Source organism: Cottoperca gobio, chromosome 6 (assembly GCF_900634415.1).
Source record: "Cottoperca gobio chromosome 6, fCotGob3.1, whole genome shotgun sequence".
In the NCBI taxonomy this organism is placed as follows: domain Eukaryota; kingdom Metazoa; phylum Chordata; class Actinopteri; order Perciformes; family Bovichtidae; genus Cottoperca; species Cottoperca gobio.
Window position 1 is genome coordinate 2,895,176 of NC_041360.1, and position 17,886 is coordinate 2,913,061.

The window sequence follows — 17,886 nt, forward strand, 5'->3', positions numbered from 1 at the left end:
GCCTCAGTGATGGAGCAGAAAAGACTTGTTCACAAAGAGCTGGTACAAAAACTCAGAGAAGAGTTGGACTAAACGTTCCACCTGAAACAGAAGCTCCGTGACGGTGAAACTGGGTTGCTGAACTGTCAACTTGACGCCTCTGGAAAAGTGTGAGACTGTCATGGTTCAGAAAGAGGTGGTGTGCCAGGAAAATGCAGCTATGCTTCGTCAGATCCCAGAGCTGAGCAGGAAGCTTTGGGTTGAAAAAGGCTCATTTATTCAGCAGGAGCTGCTTAGCGCTCAGGGTGAAGATGAGCTCACTCAGGTGGACACGCTCCAAGTTCTGCTACAGATAAAGACCAGGGAGAACGAGGCCCTCCAATCTGAAATCCAGTCCCTGAAATTTAAGAACAAACCCCCTGACAAGTTCAATGCATAGAAGCTGGACGGAAGCCAGGGAGGACGGACATCACCCTACCTTTGTGGGTGGGTGTGCCGGCTGGTCAAACAGGTGCAGCAGAGACAAGCTCACAAAACGCCGCCTATTTTATTTTTTAACCTAGAAAACAACCGTAACATGAAGATCGATAGCATGTGACAGCCGTTAGCATTGCAGCCCCACAGGAAGCAGGTCCAGGTTCAAACCTGGACCTGCTTCCTGTTTCCTGCCTGCAAGGGTTTACTCCGAGTGCTCCCGTTTCCTCCCACACTACAAACACATATAGGTCAGATCTATTAAGAAATGATCAACATTTACTTAAAAAACAATACAATCAAATACAACAAAAAGGAAAGGAGGGATCATTAGTAAATTGTTAAGTCTACCGCTCAATTACAAACAGCTTAATCCGCTGAAACATAAGCAAATAAGAATCTTTTTGTATTTGTCTGTGTTGTCTTTTGAAAACATCACCTTGAGCTCAGCTTGAAATAGAATGTTGTAGCAGGAAATGGGAACAGAATTCAGCAAACAAAAACAGAAAACAAAGATGAGGCTAATCCAGGAGGTTAGGGGTTAACATAACACTACCAAGACAAGATTTTGAAGCTGGACTATGTTATATACGGCAAACAGTATGAGCATATAACTAGCTGCCTCAGGACATGTGGTATGCAGAATAACATTAGAACATTAATTCATCTACAAATGTAGCATATAGACGTTGACACATTAAACTTGAAACAACAATGAAGATCAGTGTTTTGGATCAGCTCGGCCTCTTCGAGCTGCCTGGCAAACTGTGCTAGCTCAATGGATCAATTAGATAAAAGATTGAAATGAAGTGTTGTGTGGACGTTGGCCTCTGAGTGGCTCTGTGCTGCCCTCATGCTTTATCCTCTGTGAGGGCCGTGAAAGACGATTTGAGGCGGCTTTGTGAGATGGTGGAGCTTCTCTTTAAAACACTGGCAGTGGTAATAATGGAGCAGGCAAACACACATATCAGCTCCAACTCCCTGACAGGCAGCAAACAAACTAAGTTGGCTGTTCCCTGCTGTGACCAACCACCTGGAGATGCTTGATGAATATATGAATCATACCAGTCCGACTATTACAAGTGAAACCGAGCTTGGCTCTGTCCTCTATTGGTGTATTGTACGGATTGTATTGTTGACATATTGACTTTATACCATGTGTGAGCACTATATTCCAGGCTGATTGAGTTTCTCTTGGCCCGGATTCTGAGGCTTTTAATATATTCTGTATCCGACAATGCTGTATCCTATTGTGCCAACATTCTTTTCCTACATAATGCAGTGCACATGGAGCATAAAGTGTGGCTATATTTGAATTAGTTAAAGTGATGTTGATATTTTCTACAGCTAAGCTCTGCATTCCAGCTGTCCTGGTTTCTATGATATGTTGTGTAACATCTGTGGACAGAGAAGTGTTAGTGTGGAGCTTTCCTGTGGTAGGAACATTTGGGCAGCTTCTCTTCAATTGCAGCATTTACAGCGACTAAACCCCAAAATGACCATTTGTATCTCAATTACTCACCCTGTGTTACCCTAAATTCTCGACAAAATGACTCTTGCATGACTCCACGGTGAACAAAGAATACAGGAAGAAGTCTTGCTTTGATCATTTATCCCAACATACGCTCACGGCTTCATAAACATTTTTGCTAAAACCTTACTATTTAAAACAATTCCGCATAAACAGTCTCAGGCGTGCTAAGTGTTTTAAATAGTAATGTTTGAGGTATAAGTCTCGTGTTTGTGAAGTAGAGAGCATACGACTGGATAAATGAGACTTGGATTGTACTGCACGTTGTGTGACAGTTTGTAAACAGATGTTTGGATGTAGTTTTTCTGTTGTTAAACGCGCCCTCCATTTACTTGAATTCATCAAGACGTTACTCTGTTTTTGGATTCCTTTTGCACCGTGGAGGCACGTGAGGAAAAGTAATCAAAGTCACACATGGTGAGTAATTGATATACAGATGGTCATATGGTGGATGCCTTTACCTTACATATAGTATACGTAGTAGTAGTAGTAGTAGGAGGAGTGTGCAATACGACACTTGTATAACATCCTACAGCATTAACATAGAAAGTATCCTGACAACACTCAAACACGTTAGATGTTACTGCTAAGCACAACAAGAATTGGCAGGTTGACATTCAGGGCAAGTTTGATCAAGTCCAGTCAAGATTGTTTATACTGTCCATTATTAAAGGCAGTCTCAAAAGGGTTTACAGGGTGTTGCTGGTGGGGGCTCCATCTTACAGGACATACAGTGTATATTAGTTATTGTACTGTATTAGTGAGCATACAGTAATTACCACATAACTAAGTCAACTTCACATAAACATCCTCATAGATACTGTGTACTAATAATTGCAGGGTTTTAGATGCACTATATAATACAAGTCCACCCCCTGAACATGATGCACTTTTATTATATATAGCCCACTGTAGAGCAGTGTAGTATCACACAACCACTCCATCATAATCCTATATCATACACCATAATCAACCTGCAAGTTAAGAGGTTTAGAAATGTTCCTGGTAACATCATAACATGATGACTGATTGTGCTCCTGACACGGTCTTGACATGTTTCAATAAATCCCGACTGAGCTCACTGTGTGTGTAGCTCTCAGGTTAGAGAAATAACAGAAACACCTGTTGTTGCTCAGAGTTTCCAGTGTGTCCTGCCAGCTCTGTCTCCTCCCTGTTCCTTCCATCCTGTTCCTCTCTGTCTGTCTCCCTGCTCTATGCTCTCCTCCATCCCTGCTACCACAAAGTGACAGTAGCTGCATGTTTCATTTCCTCTGGGAGCACAGCCTCTGGCTCACATCTGTGTGTGTGTGTGTTGTGGCTAATCTTATGTCTCCTATTAGAATGGTAATATTGTGGTCTGATGTAAGCACTGTTGTGGTGAGCAAGCAATAGCAGCTGCTAGCCCACAGCTGTTTGTGATTATTTCTACTGTGTCTCAAGTGGATGAGACACACAATAGAGGTCAAGTCAACTGATTTTCTATACAACTACAGCCACTTAAAATGGCCTTAAATGTCTATTCCAACGGTGTTATTGGGATTACTCATTTTTCTCAACATATAATAATGTAATATAATAGTGACACTTTGTGGCAATATTTAGCGTGTATAAACCGACCCAAATATAACTGAATAAAAAACTTAAATCTCTTAAATTCAAGGCAACAGACAGTAATAAAATAACTACATGTTATTCTACTACTAGTTAAACCAGGGTCATAAAATATAATATAATAAAATTTCAATTGAAATCTCCAATGACATTACATGGTAACTAATGCTACTGCAGACCAGCGCTGTGAAGACAACAGAGTCCACAGAGAATTCATTAGCTTTCCTGGACTTTAGAGAACTTCATTTGATTAAACTCTGTATATAGTTTCCCCTTATTTTGAAAGGTTAATGTGAAATATGGCAGCTGGAGCTTGCATACTGCAGACTTACAACCAAGCAGCAACTCCACAGTTAAGTACGGCTAAGCAATATATGCAAACTATTTTATTATTTCAAATTAGATTGATGGCAATTGACAGCCATAAATAATATGCATAATGTCCTTTCGGTACGGCCTCCAGACTAAAGCAAACAAGCCACGTCAACTGTATATACTTTATACAAGTCATTCAGTGGACATGTGAGAGTGATTTTGTTTTCTTTGACTTCGTACTTGCCTGATGGTTTTTTATGGACATATGTTGCTGTATAACTTGGTAGTGACAGCATGGAAAAACCGTGATTATATTATCTGTGCTTGTTACTGTCACCCTTGTCTTTAAACGTAAAAAGGTTCCAGACAGCGGAATCAGACACGTGTTTCTCCATCAGCAAGAGGATTTGATCACTAAAGATGGCTACATCAGCAACTCATTGAGAAACTGAGCGACATTAAGTCATTCTGTTCATCCTGAGCATTGGCTTTCTGTTGACTCACTTTCCACTGACCTCAGGTCTGCTGATTGCTACTACATGTTGCATGCTTGTAATGTTTGATTTGTAGTGAAGTTGTAAATGTCTAGTATAGGTAGTATTTCTACTAACGCTACTCTCAGTTGCATGCTTGCCTACTCCTTATGGTGACAGTACTCTGCTATGTGTGTGTGTGTGTGTGTGTGTGTGTGTGTGTCATAGTGTGTGTGTGTGTGTGTGTGTGTGTGTGTGTGTGTGTGTGTGTGTGTGTCATAGTGTGTGTGTGTGTGTGTGTGTGTGTGTGTGTGTGTGTGTGCGTGCGTGCGTGTGTGACATAGTATGATAATTCAGGGGCGGGTAAATCAGATTTTTTACAGATTTGTTGCAAAGTATGGGACCAGGATCAATACATAGTGTAATAAAGTGACTGTACATGTAAATATACATCTAAAGTTACTCTTAAAGATGATATGACATATAGTACCTAATCAGGAACATGAAAAGTTCTGTTTGAAAATAGCAATAGCATCACAAACAATATCAAAAAGTATGTTTGAATGTAAAAAGCTTAGACATGAAAGCTATTGGCAAAAAGATGAACTTGCAGCCACAGCCAAAAGCAGCTGGAACTCAGTGGTGGCAGTTTTCTTGGATGGCTTGAGTGTATCATCTGTCACACATTGGTTGTCTCAGGTTGCACATTCCTGAGAAATTCCTCCATTATGAAACACCCACACACAAGTCAACACTCCCAGGGAGTCGTCACGTTCTCTGTTTGCTTATGTAGGAAACAGATAGCAGCACTGTGTGTTTATGGGCGTGTGTGGTGATGTGTGTGTTTTGTCCACAGACCAGCACAGTTTAGGACTAGGGTCAGCTAATTGATATGTTTCCAGTTGACAAGTTAAATGTTTTTGATTAATTTTATTCTATTAATAATCAAAAGGATGAGCATCCGTGTGATGTTTACAGTCTTGCCCTGTTGATAGAATACCAAATAGAAAGTTATTTCCACATTTTTAAATGAACACATTTCAATTAAAAATAAAACCAAAGTTCTCTGTAGCTAGTTATAATACATCTGCACTTGTGCTGTATGTAATATAAACTTCACATTTACAGGCATCAACGCTGAGTGAGAAAGTCTCCAGCACAAGAGTAATTAAAGACACAGGCTGGGATGCAGAAAGTACACAACTCACCTTTAAACAGTATTTATATGCTGCTTTATATCATTGTAAACTGGAAATCTTTTGAGTTTTTTGGACTGTTGTTTGGACAACACTTGGGCTCAGGCTAATGTTTTATTTTTCAATCTTTTTGTTTACTATTTTCTCACATTTTATAGACATAACGACTAATCACCAGATCTAAAGAGTGGTTAACAGAGCAGTGAATAATGAAAACAGTCTTTAGTTACAGCCCTACATCAGTTCTCTGTAAGCCTCTCAGAGCTTGAAATGGTGTAGTTTATTATTGCTGAAGTCAGGTGATCCTTAGAATGGAAATGGCTTTCGGCTTCTGGGTGAAACACTGTGCGACCCTCCTGTTTTCCACAGGATTCCATTCATCCTGTGTGTTTCATTATGTTTATCAGAGAAGAGCGTATGTGAACTGTCCTGCGACGATCTGACTTCTCCCTGCGTGTCTGATGAGACCTTTGTTACTTTTCTGTTTGCTCTCTTGCTGCCTTTTTGTCCTCTTTTCCCCCGTATCCATCAAGAAATGAGATGTTCTCACACCCAAAAAAAGACAGGGGGAAAAAAATCACTCTCCCAGTGCATAATTCTTCCTGAAAAAGGCAGTGCAGAGAAAGAGCAAGCAAGAGAGGGCAGAGAAAGGGAGTCTCTGCCATCTTTTCACTGGGATGGCCATGTCTAATTGTGTCACAGTGATAAATGAATAGTTTTTTTGTCGAGGGGTCAGGAACCTCCCTTGGATCAGAGGCCCATCAAAGTGAATGGTCTATTTTTTCTGTTTGCTCACCCCCGCCCTCTGAATGGATATTTAAATGAGTATTCACTAAACAGATAGCTGCATACCCTGCTCCTCATCACAGCAACAACACTCATTCTAATTCTGCATTTTTTATTCTAGATGTTATCTTCTGGTTCATAGCATCTGAAGGGTGCGGGGTATTAGTCAATGTCAAAATTAAATCAAACTCTGTGTGAATCATTGAGCGGCTCCAGCTCATATCAAACTTATCCTTTACAGTCGCTTCCTTTCTTCCTGTGGAAGTACATGGGAGTGTGTGTTGAGTGGTTGGGCTCTGGTTTAAAGGCTAAAATGGTCTCTGTAGTAGTTTTCTCAAAGTGGAGTGTTGAAAGTTTTCATGCACATTTTCTATGAAATAGCCATCCATAAAAACAATAATAATGTGAATGAAAATGAAAGGATATGGTTGGGAGTTATTCAAAACAGAAGGGAAGTCTGTAAAATAGCCTTTGATTTCATAAAAGCCACAAGTCTAAACTCATCATGGTTTTAGGGTTGTTTTGTTTGTAAAGAGGGACCACAGTGGTAGACTAAGAAATGATGGAAATTTAAATGGAAGCAACTGAAATTTGTGAAACATTTTGAAATAGTGTGCTGGTGCCCAAAGCCTTATGGGCATTATGTGGTAACAGACTATCACAATGCACAGTTACCAAAGGTCACCTCTATGTTGTGGGACTCCTTTGTGAGTCACACAGAGGTCACATTTCTGACACCCACTGTAGAGGGCTGCAAAATAGTGGCAATGTTCTGTTTTCATGGAGGTAGCTGACTAGATGACATCAAACTTTCCTAATCCAGCCAACAAAGCTCTGATTGGCCGCTTGTTCCACCAACATAACAGCGGCCATATTTTATTCCCTGTACAAACTGGAGAATTGGGTCATGATGTAGAAGTCTCGAGTTAAAAGATATATAGTCTTTATTGTTTCTGGAGGGACATTTGTGTTCCCAAGCTGCACAAATTCATGTGAAGAAAATAAGTTTACCCTCCGTCTCTATGATCACAAGGTAAACAGCAGAATAACACAGTTCTTGTTACAACATAATATACTGGAAATGTGCGCTTGCACGCATTTGATTGGCAAATGCAGTGCGCTGCTGGAAGATGTTGCATTGCATTACAGCAACAAATCTGCCAGAGCCCTCTGTGCAGTGTTATTGTGAGTCTGAACATGGCCTTATACACTCCAGTACTCATACTGCATGTACCAGGCCACTGCCAGCAAGATACACACAAGGACAGATTTCATAGATTGGCCCGTGATTTCACCATGTGTGGGAATCACTTTCTCTTTGCTTGTGCTTTAACTTGGAAAATAGCCTGTCAGCCTTCTATACACTGCACTGCATGAAGCATTCAGTTTTAATATATCTGTGTGTGGTGCACATATAGTGTCACAAACTGTCCAACAGAATTCCTCCCATTTCTGAAATCTCTGGCATGGCACGCTGAAAAAATTTCAGGCAGACACACACACACACACACCCGCACACAGGCTGCAGATGACTGGAGTGTGTCTAAAATAAAAGCGTGTGTCTATTTCAGTCGACGCCATTCCAGTAATAGCACCGGCGGTGAAGAAGAGGGCTGGACACAAGTTCTAATTGCAGTCTTGTCAATTGCAGCTCTCACTTTCTGCTCGTAGAAACATGCACACACACAACCACACACAACCACACACACACACACACACACACACACACACACACACACACACACACACACACACACACACACACAGACAGCGGGGGGTTTGTTGGCAGGGGTGCCTGTATCAGTTTTCAACGGCCTAGTAATAGAGGCCTTGTGACTGACACACACACACACACACACACACACACACACACACACACACACACACATATATATACACACACACACACACACATATATACACACACACACACACACACACACAGACACACACACACACACACATCTATACACACACACTCAGCATGGGTACAAAATGTTGTCTCTCCATCTGTTACTGACTGATGATGTCGATTTAACAAGAATCTCTAAACTACATGTTTGGAACATTCACAGAGCAGCTTTGTCCTGTCCGGGTTTCATTCTACAGTTTGATCGTTTACAGGAGAGTTTCTTTAAGAAAGGACACCTGGAGATATGCGACTGGCTGAACTCTACTTCTCATTGAGGCTGAATGCTCTTTAGATCTGATGGTTGACGAGGCTGTTACTCCTGTTAGTCAATGACCGCTATAAAGAAGTGTTATTGATTCTTTCATGTTTTTCTTTATCCAACAAACTGTCAAAACTGTGATTTCAGTCTTCTCCACTGTGCATCGTGAGCCTTTATTTTTTTCTAGAATCTTTTGTGTGTTTAATCCTCATTTCTTCCAGAAACTAAGAAATCCTCTGATCCCACATTTGGTTTCAGCTGACTCCAGCTGTCTCTGAACACTTTGAAAGCCAAACATCAATTCACTGTAATGTAAAACAAGGAAAACTTACATGTTTGCACATTTAAGAAGCATAAAAGCATATTTAAGCAATTAATTGATTATTTAAACCAGGGGAGGGGAACCTCGGCCCGCGAGACCATTTGATCCGGCCCTCGAGGTAATTCATAAGCACATACAAAACCCCCCCCCCCCCCCCGAAAAAAGACTTTTTTTCCTGGCCAAAGTCAGGGTCCTTGAACACAACACGAGCGGAACATGTCATCACGTGGTCACGTCATGACAAAAAACTTCAATTTTAAACGAGACGTCATTGACGTCAGTCAGTGGCGAGTGTGAAATGGAAAGCTGGACGTGGAATGTCACTTTCCAGGAGAAATGGACGAACGATGATTTATTTGTGGAAGTAAAAGGCCAGTGTGCCTAGTTCGTGAGGACGTGTTTGCGGTGATGAAAGATAATCTCGAGCGTCATTACTGCACGAGACATGTCAAACTGCACGAGCTGAAAGGACGAGTGCGTTTGGATAAAGTTAACGCTCTTCGGTGGAGTTTGGCCCAACAAGCAGCTCTCTGCAGAGCGTAACATACAAACATGGACAGATAGAGAGGTAGACCACCACACCAAGAACAGACTGTTCCACCACTGCTGTGCAGTTATCACTGCCATGTGCAATACTCACATTATTTATATCAACCACTTGGTACTTATATTATTTGTTATTCTATTTCATTTTTAATTTTAATTTTTATCTTTTTACTTCATATGTTCTTTAGCTGTGACGAGATACATTTCCCCGTTGTGGGACTAATAAAGGATTTCTGATAAAACAGAAAGATACAGGATAAAAAGTTGCTTTTTTGCACAGCATGAAAGAAAGGTGAGATGAATGGGCTGTGTCTTTAAAAATGTTTGCAGAGGTTATGAGTTCAATAAATAATACGGCCCTCGAAGGATGTTGTAAAAAGAAAATGGCCCTTGACATGAAAAAGGTTCCCCCCCCCTGATTTAAACGGTTATTCATTTTTTTTCTGTCGATTAACTAGCTGTTTAACCGACTGATCGTTTCAGCTCTGGTTGTCAGAGTTTTTTACAACTAGAGCTGAGTGTGCTAACGATATATGAACAAGTAGATCCATCTTTTTGTTCATATGAAAATCAACGGACAGAAAATATGTTATTTTTGGAAACCAATGCGGTCCTGTGGTTGGTAGCTCTGAAGCATAAAGAAAGATCCGACAGCAGCACCAACAATAATACCACTGCTTTGAGAAAACACATGCAAATAGACATAACACAAGCAAAAGAAGAAACATCTTCACCAATAAGACAGTTGATTCAGATATTATTGCAGATATCTGCTGTTAACGTTAGCCTTTTGCTTATTATAGCAATATAAACCATGTGATGGATAGCCCACTTTAATAACTTTATTAGCCACAAACCATAACAACAACAAGGGCCTTTCTCATTTCTCAATTGTGTGCCTCCTCGTCTCCTTGGTCCTCGGGTTTGTGATCGGGAAATGGATCTCAGTGCTTCATCTTGAAGTAAAGAAATCCTAATAACTAAAATGCTTCTCAAAGCGAGGACTAAGGAGCGAGGAGGCTGGCTGGAGGAGCAACAACTGAGGATACACCGGTATATCCTTTGTATAGTAGGCTTTTTTTTTCATATAAACGTTATTAGTGCGTTTCACAATAAAATATATAAAGGCTATAATATATATTATATATGTGTGTGTGTGTGTGTTAAAAAAAAACTCGACTTCTCGTGACTCTTGCAGCGTGTTTCTCTCTTTGTTGCACTTTTTTGAAATGCCGTGCATATGTTGAGCTCTCTCAGTCATAACAGTGTTAAATGTCTGCACCCTCTTGGTCGACCCACGTCCACCAAGTCCAACATTTTTTGCTGGTTATCACAGTAAGCCTCTCGTGGCAGCAAAAGAAATATGCTTATTTTAAAATGGGTGGAATTCCCCTTCTTGCTGAAAATCACTTTTCAGCTGGTGTTTCTATTATTTTGTCCTGGGTATTTTTTGTTCACATTTTTGACACAACTTCCTGTGTTTTGCTTTCTGCCTCATCAGTCTGTATCTCCCTCCATCCTGTTTCCTCCTGCTCTTCTCTTTTACAATCTCTGTATCATATGTGCTCTTTTATTACTCTCTGGATGGAAAGGACCCCTCCCCGCAAAGGTCAAAGGTCAGGGTCAGCTACAGAATAGCAACCATTGAGCTGGTGTATTTGGTGTATTGCTCAAGGACATTTCAGTAAAGTTGTCATCACAGACTTTGGGACATTAGAGGAAGTGTTTTTTCCCCTACAGTTTCCCTATTATATACTACCATAGTGTTTTGACCATAAAGAACTTAAAGCTGTAAGAACAAGTTTTTAATGTGAACTCTATCCTTGGAAAAGCTCCTAAAGTTTCTCTGTCTCCTCTTTCTGTTCCCGTCTCAGGTGATCAATGTGGATGGCAGTAACAGACAGACTCTGCTGGAGGACAAGCTGCCTCATATCTTTGGTTTTACTCTGCTGGGTGATTACATCTACTGGACTGACTGGCAGAGACGCAGCATCGAGAGGGTCCACAAAGCCACGGCTGTACGGGAGATCATCATCGATCAGCTGCCGGATTTAATGGGGCTGAAGGCCACAAAAGTGACAGAGACGTACGGTAAGGAAGACAGATCTCTAGGGGATTTCTTCACGACAGTAGAACATGCTAAGCAAAACTGAAAGTAAGAAAAATATGTAAAATTCTGTATAAAATAAATGTTAAAACTTTCCCTCCTTCAATCGGTGCCCAGGTACAAATGGCTGTGCGGTGGATAATGGCGGATGCAGCCATCTGTGTTTCTGGTGTCGGCAGTCTGTCAGCTGTGCCTGTCCAATGGGGATGGAGCTTCTGTCAGACCTGCAGACCTGTGTGGTGCCCGAGGCCTTCCTGCTCTTCACCAACAGGTACGCCTACCTGTCAACCTGCAATGGACCATTCATGTTGTCCATATACATTAAAAAAAATATGTTAAAAACAGACTAGACCTGGGACGAGGACACACAGCACCATTGGCTGCTTCCTCTGCAAGGCTCCGACCTGTTTGCAGGGCTGTAGTATCTTTTTGTTATCTCAAACTGTGATATCTGACACAGGACTTGGTCTAGTGGGTATTTCCACTCTTACAACTTGTCTACACAGGCTCATGTGTTTTTTTGTTGTTGTTCATCTCATGCACATCTGACCTAACCGATACACCTCTATTTTTAACTAATCCATCATCTATCTAAACAGGCCGCGTAAGAGCCTGCATGTTACTGTGCAGTCCTATGTTCTTGTGTTTTACGCACCGAACTCCAGTGATTGCTTTTTGGGTCAAAATGCAGCTCTGCTAACGTGCTGCTTACGCTTCTTCTCGTGTGTGGATGTTGTGTATGAAGAATATTGACGTTTCAAGCCGGTTTTTGCATCTTGATCTCAAAACTGCCTGTTTGGACTTCTGAGGACGTCTCATCTTCAGTGATGATGGCTAACTGCTCTGCCTTCACTCTGAACTGCAATACATGTGTGAAAACTGAATGGATAAGTGTTGGTGAGGTCTTGCATTAAATTTGCTAAATGTTTTTTCTTCTCAGGGACAATATCAGGAGTATCTCTTTGGGTACCAACAGCAACGATGTGGCCATTCCTCTGACAGGAGTTAAAGAGGCCTCCGCTCTGGACTTTGATGTCTCTGAAAGGAGAATATACTGGACAGACATACAGGCCAAGGTGAGCTGGGCTGTAGAAATGTTACAACATGTTATGTTATGTCAGAATACCTGCTGTTTGTTTATATTACGTGACCTTAGTTGAACATTTAATTAATTCCTTATTTAGGATTTTGGTAATTTCTCACAAACTCTTTTCTCTTTCTCTCAGACAATCAGCAGAGCATATATGAATGGCAGCTCTGTAGAACATGTCATAGAGTTTGGGCTGGATTACCCAGAAGGCATGGCAGTTGACTGGATGGGTCGTAACATCTACTGGGCTGATACAGGCACTAACCGCATTGAAGTGGCCCGGCTGGACGGCCAGTACCGGCAGGTTCTGGTCTGTAAGGATCTAGACAACCCGCGCTCACTGGACAACCCTCGGTCACTCGCACTGGACCCAGCCAATGGGTAGGAAAGGGAACTACACCATTTACAAAGCTGCTGGAAATATTAAGTTTTGTGCAAAATCTACAAACTGGACATTTGACGTCCCTCATATATTTTGAACATGCTCTTTATGTTTCACCTCCAACATGGACGAGTGTATAAAGTAGAGTGTATGGCAGGACAAAGCTGCAGCTTCAAGCAGCTCAGCATTTTATAACAACAGTTTGTGGAAGTGCGTCACTGTCACACACCTGTTTTATGCTGGAGGTCTTCATGTGACTTCATGTGGTGTGTCTCTTCACTCTGTCTGAGGTAGTGAGAGTGTAGCAATGTCATGGTGTTGGTATGTAGGTACAACAGCCAGCGTCCCGCCTCCTTTCCCCATAACCTCCAGCTGAGAGAAGGATGATGCTATTAAATCTGTTTGTTAATCTCTGTTCATCCCCAGCCAAACCACCTCAAGACACTGTTTGTGTTTGTGTGAGTGTGAAGTTCCTGTGCCAGCGTGTTAAATTCACTTGATGATGTCATGGCGCTGCGCTGTCAACACGCGTGCCTGGAGGCATCTGATGTCATTTTATGATCACATACCCATGCTCACACATTAATAAAGACAACAATGTTGTCTTCTTCCACAGAACTTAACCAAACAAAAGTTACAAAGATTCTGGACAATTTTGGAATAAATGATCCAATACACATTGTATCAGAACCAAATGATTTGAGGGAAACTCTTGCACAAGAGATGGATAGCTTGCGCATGTGTCCCAGGCTGAAACAATGTTTTGTCTCCGCAGCTACATGTACTGGACCGAGTGGGGGGGTCGACCTCGTATAGCCCGAGCCTACATGGACGGCAGCACAATCACAACCCTGGTGGATAAAGTGGGCCGGGCCAACGGACTGACCATTGACTATGTAGACCATCGACTCTACTGGACCGACCTGGACACATGCATGATTGAAAGCACCAACATGCAAGGTTTGGACACACACACACACACACACACACACACACACACACACACACACACACACACACACACACACCAACACACTTATCGACCATGCAGTTACCATGCATGAGCAGTGACACAACACACACTTTTAATTCTCGTCTTCACGTCTTAAAGAAACATAATGAATAATGAATCATCAGCAGAATGTAGGTATTACTGTCATTGTTCCTGCAGATCGTTAAGATTCCTTAAAAAAACACGTTTGATTTTCAAAATTTCATAAAGTCTTAAAATGTTTTGTTTTTAGTTATAATAGGTCCTAAATCGTGACATTAAGGTCAGTCCCATTAGAAATATATCCAAATATATTCCAAATCAAATGTATGACCATATTTGACTTCAGTTATATATATATATATAATAGTGTACGCCGGATCAACACTACCAAATACAGCTTGACCTGCACTTATCACTATGTGATTGATTGTTTCTGTTTGTATGTTCTTTGGGCCACAAATTTGCATTTTCCTACCTCATCTCCTTCAAACCATATCGTTTTCAAAGCTCATATACAAGTTTGATAGGGTCACTTAAAAGTTGGCGTGACTTAGCAACTACAGCGCCGCAATACAAAGCTGTGTAGAGGACAGTTGAGTTCCACCCACGCCTCCTTCGCCCTCTTAGTTATATCTGTGGCAGGAGGAGGAGGGTGAACTCAATAAATTAGACCTGAATCATGTCAACAACGTTTTAACTTACCAATATACAAACACACACCTCTCTCATGATATTGCTCTGCTAGCTATAACAACCCATGAGCAGACGTTTTATATAAAGAGCACTATCAGCTAGTCACCGACAACTATTGGCGCAAAGATACACAGGATTAGAACTTGTATTAGTTTTACTGTGTCGTTAACATACACAAACCTGGTTGTTAATTAAATGTCCGAATTGAGGTTAAAAGTATATTTGTGACCTTGGAAATAATAGTTTTTATGATGTTTTTGATGTTATACACACACCTACATTATTTGTATACAAATCTCTAATGCTTTGATAATGACATGTCGATGGAATGAAGAACAGGTGTAAAGATGTTGTCATATGTTCTGCAGGCCTTCAGAGGGAGATCATAGTAGACGACCTGCCTCACCCTTTCGGGCTGACTCAGTACCGGGACTTCATCTACTGGACAGATTTTAACCTGCGCAGTATTGAACGGGCAGACAAACGCAGCGGACTCAACCGCACTGTGGTGCTGCAGGTAATGAACCCAAATTCAATACGTCTGTTATTGTGCTCCCAACTTGTTCTTTTAGATACTTTAATTCAATTCTGGGGGAGACACTGGATACTTTGGATGTTTATTCCATTTAAAGTGAATGTTTTTGGCATTAATAGGATCCCTAAGCATTGGCTTAAAATATCAATCAGTCATAGTATATTTAATGCGGAGATACTGAGCTTTACGGCTGTTTCATCCCTGTCCTCAGGGCCAGCTGGAGCTGATGCTGGACATCCTGGTGTTCCACTCCTCCCGTCAGGAGGGTACCAACGAGTGCTCCCATAACAACGGCAACTGTGCCCATCTTTGCCTGGCAACGCCTGCTGGTGCCCAGTGCCGCTGTGCCTCCCACTACACTTTGAACGCTGATGGACGAAACTGTAGCTGTAAGTAAAGAGGCGTTGAATGCCAGGCCTGGCTGTAAAAACAAATGAGAAACACCTCCTTCTTTATTAAGTCTAGTTGAGGTGTCCTTGAACCAAGCAGTAACATGTAGTACTGCTGTTTTAAAATAAAAGCTGGTATTCAAATAATGGCAGAGTTTCCGCCACAGAAATGACTGAAATACAAGGTAAAAAACTCAACAGCCAGTACACAGACTATGTGAAGATGCACACACATACACACACAGTTTCAGCTGTTCTGACCCTGCGTGTTTGTATTTCACAATATGCATAGAGCAAACTTCAACCTTTCTGTGAGAAACACTGTGTCCACTCCTTCTCTCCATTCCTCCATCCATGAAACATCCTCTGTCTCTCTTTCTGCAGCTCCTTCTAGTTTCCTGCTCTTCAGTCAGAAGGCCAGTATCAGTAGGATGGTGTTGGGAGAGCAGAGTCCTGACATCATCCTTCCCATCCACGTCCTGAGGAACGTCCGAGCGGTCAGCTACGACCCGCTGGACCGGCTGGTCTACTGGCTGGATGGACGACAGAACATACGCAGGGCCCGAGACGACGGAGCCATGGTACAACTCACCCTGATACACTGACAGCATATGCTACTGAGTGGATGTTGACATGTCAACGTGTTTTTCCTTAAACTTAGTTGCTTGCTATCGTTGAAACATAAAGTCAAAATAACAATAAACGAGCCCCCCCCCCTTCAACAATAAAGTACACATATTTTACTGAGTCCCAGCCTACAACAGAATTTGCCTCAGAGGACAAAAGGTTAGCGTGTTGATCCTCCTCCCCAAACAAAGTGGTTTATGGAAGATTCTTCTTATCAAGAGCAAAACTAATGGTGCGGTTAGCTTATCAGTTGGTTCATCTGGAAATGTACTGCATGGAAGTTGCAACAATTTGATAAACAATCAGCAACAGTCTAATGGTAAATCATTTATACAACATAATACAAAAAAATTGCACTCAAATGAATCATTTGTGGGCATGGATAACTTAATTTGTGCTATTGATTTAGTATTGTTTTTCATGTGAGTCACCTGCGTTCAAGCTCTGTCCCTCGCTCTGAGGCTGCCAGAACAAATCAAACACATAGCCACGCCTTTATGACAAATATAGGAGTACCTATTGGTTTGATACTTTTGTTCTGTTATTCACCAATAAACACTTGAACAAATGGAGACTTCTAATAACATAACTAATAACTGTAGGAGGATTAGCGCTCTTCTGATTCCCAGTGAAAAATGTTTCAGTCCATCTTTACATAATATTAAAGAAAGCCCTCCCACATTATATTTAATGATTTCTCCACTTGTGACTAAATAAATGGTCAATACATTGCAATAGAGATTGTATTAATTTGCTAAGTGAGTAACCTCCATCCTATAGAGGTGGTCCGCAGTAAAGACCATTATCAGCCATGAGGATTATCCCAAAGGCCCTTTCAGAAACAATGCGACAATGGCACCGCTGCACTCTGAAACTCAGTATCTCCAATGGCTTGCACAGTGCAACGACAGCTTTTTGTCTCGTAGAAGCAAAGCGTGGGCGCAACCAGGTTCTACTTTGGGTGCTGTTGTGTGTGCTGAACCCAGCGGTGAACGCAGCTCAAATCACGTTGTGTCTGAAAGAAGCCATAAGCCTGTAAAGCTTCACATGACTTGTGACCGTGCTGTTTGTACCTCCAGTCTTCTATGATAGTGAGCAGCAGTGTTCAGCCAGTGGACAACCAGCTTCATGACCTGAGCCTGGACCCCTACAGCCGCCACATTTACTGGACCTGTGAGACCACCAACACCATCAACGTCCAGAGGATGGACGGACACACTGTGGGCGTGGTCCTGAAGGACGACACTGACAAGCCACGGGCCATTGTGGTCAACGCTGAGAAAGGGTGAGCTCATTTGTATTTACTCCACAAAAGAAAGGTATATGGGTATATACAGTATATATACAGTATATATACAGTATATATATATATATATATATATATATATATATATATATACTGTATATATACTGTATATATATATATATATATATATATATATATATATATATATATATATATATACTGTATATATATATATATATATATATATATACAGTATATATATATATATATATATATATATATATATATATTAGGGCTGTCGAATTAACGCGTTAATTACGATTAATTAATCACAGAAAAAATAACGCGTTCAAAATATTAACGCATATTAATCGCTCTCCTAGATGCCCCTGACTTATATATATATATATATATTCACA

The 17,886-nt window shown here is 41.3% G+C and overlaps 1 protein-coding gene across 1 annotated transcript in view; it reads left to right on the forward strand.

Annotated features, from left to right (window-relative positions):
* The window catches only part of LOC115009730 (low density lipoprotein receptor-related protein 5), a 58,119-nt gene that overhangs the window by 31,865 nt on the left and 8,368 nt on the right, over nt 1-17,886 (forward strand). The window contains exons 12-20 of the mRNA XM_029433925.1: nt 11,279-11,495; nt 11,629-11,782; nt 12,452-12,587; nt 12,738-12,982; nt 13,759-13,943; nt 15,039-15,187; nt 15,417-15,594; nt 15,979-16,175; nt 17,301-17,506. Of these exons, the coding sequence (XP_029289785.1) occupies nt 11,279-11,495; nt 11,629-11,782; nt 12,452-12,587; nt 12,738-12,982; nt 13,759-13,943; nt 15,039-15,187; nt 15,417-15,594; nt 15,979-16,175; nt 17,301-17,506 (1,667 nt within the window). The remainder of the gene's footprint in view (nt 1-11,278; nt 11,496-11,628; nt 11,783-12,451; nt 12,588-12,737; nt 12,983-13,758; nt 13,944-15,038; nt 15,188-15,416; nt 15,595-15,978; nt 16,176-17,300; nt 17,507-17,886) is intronic.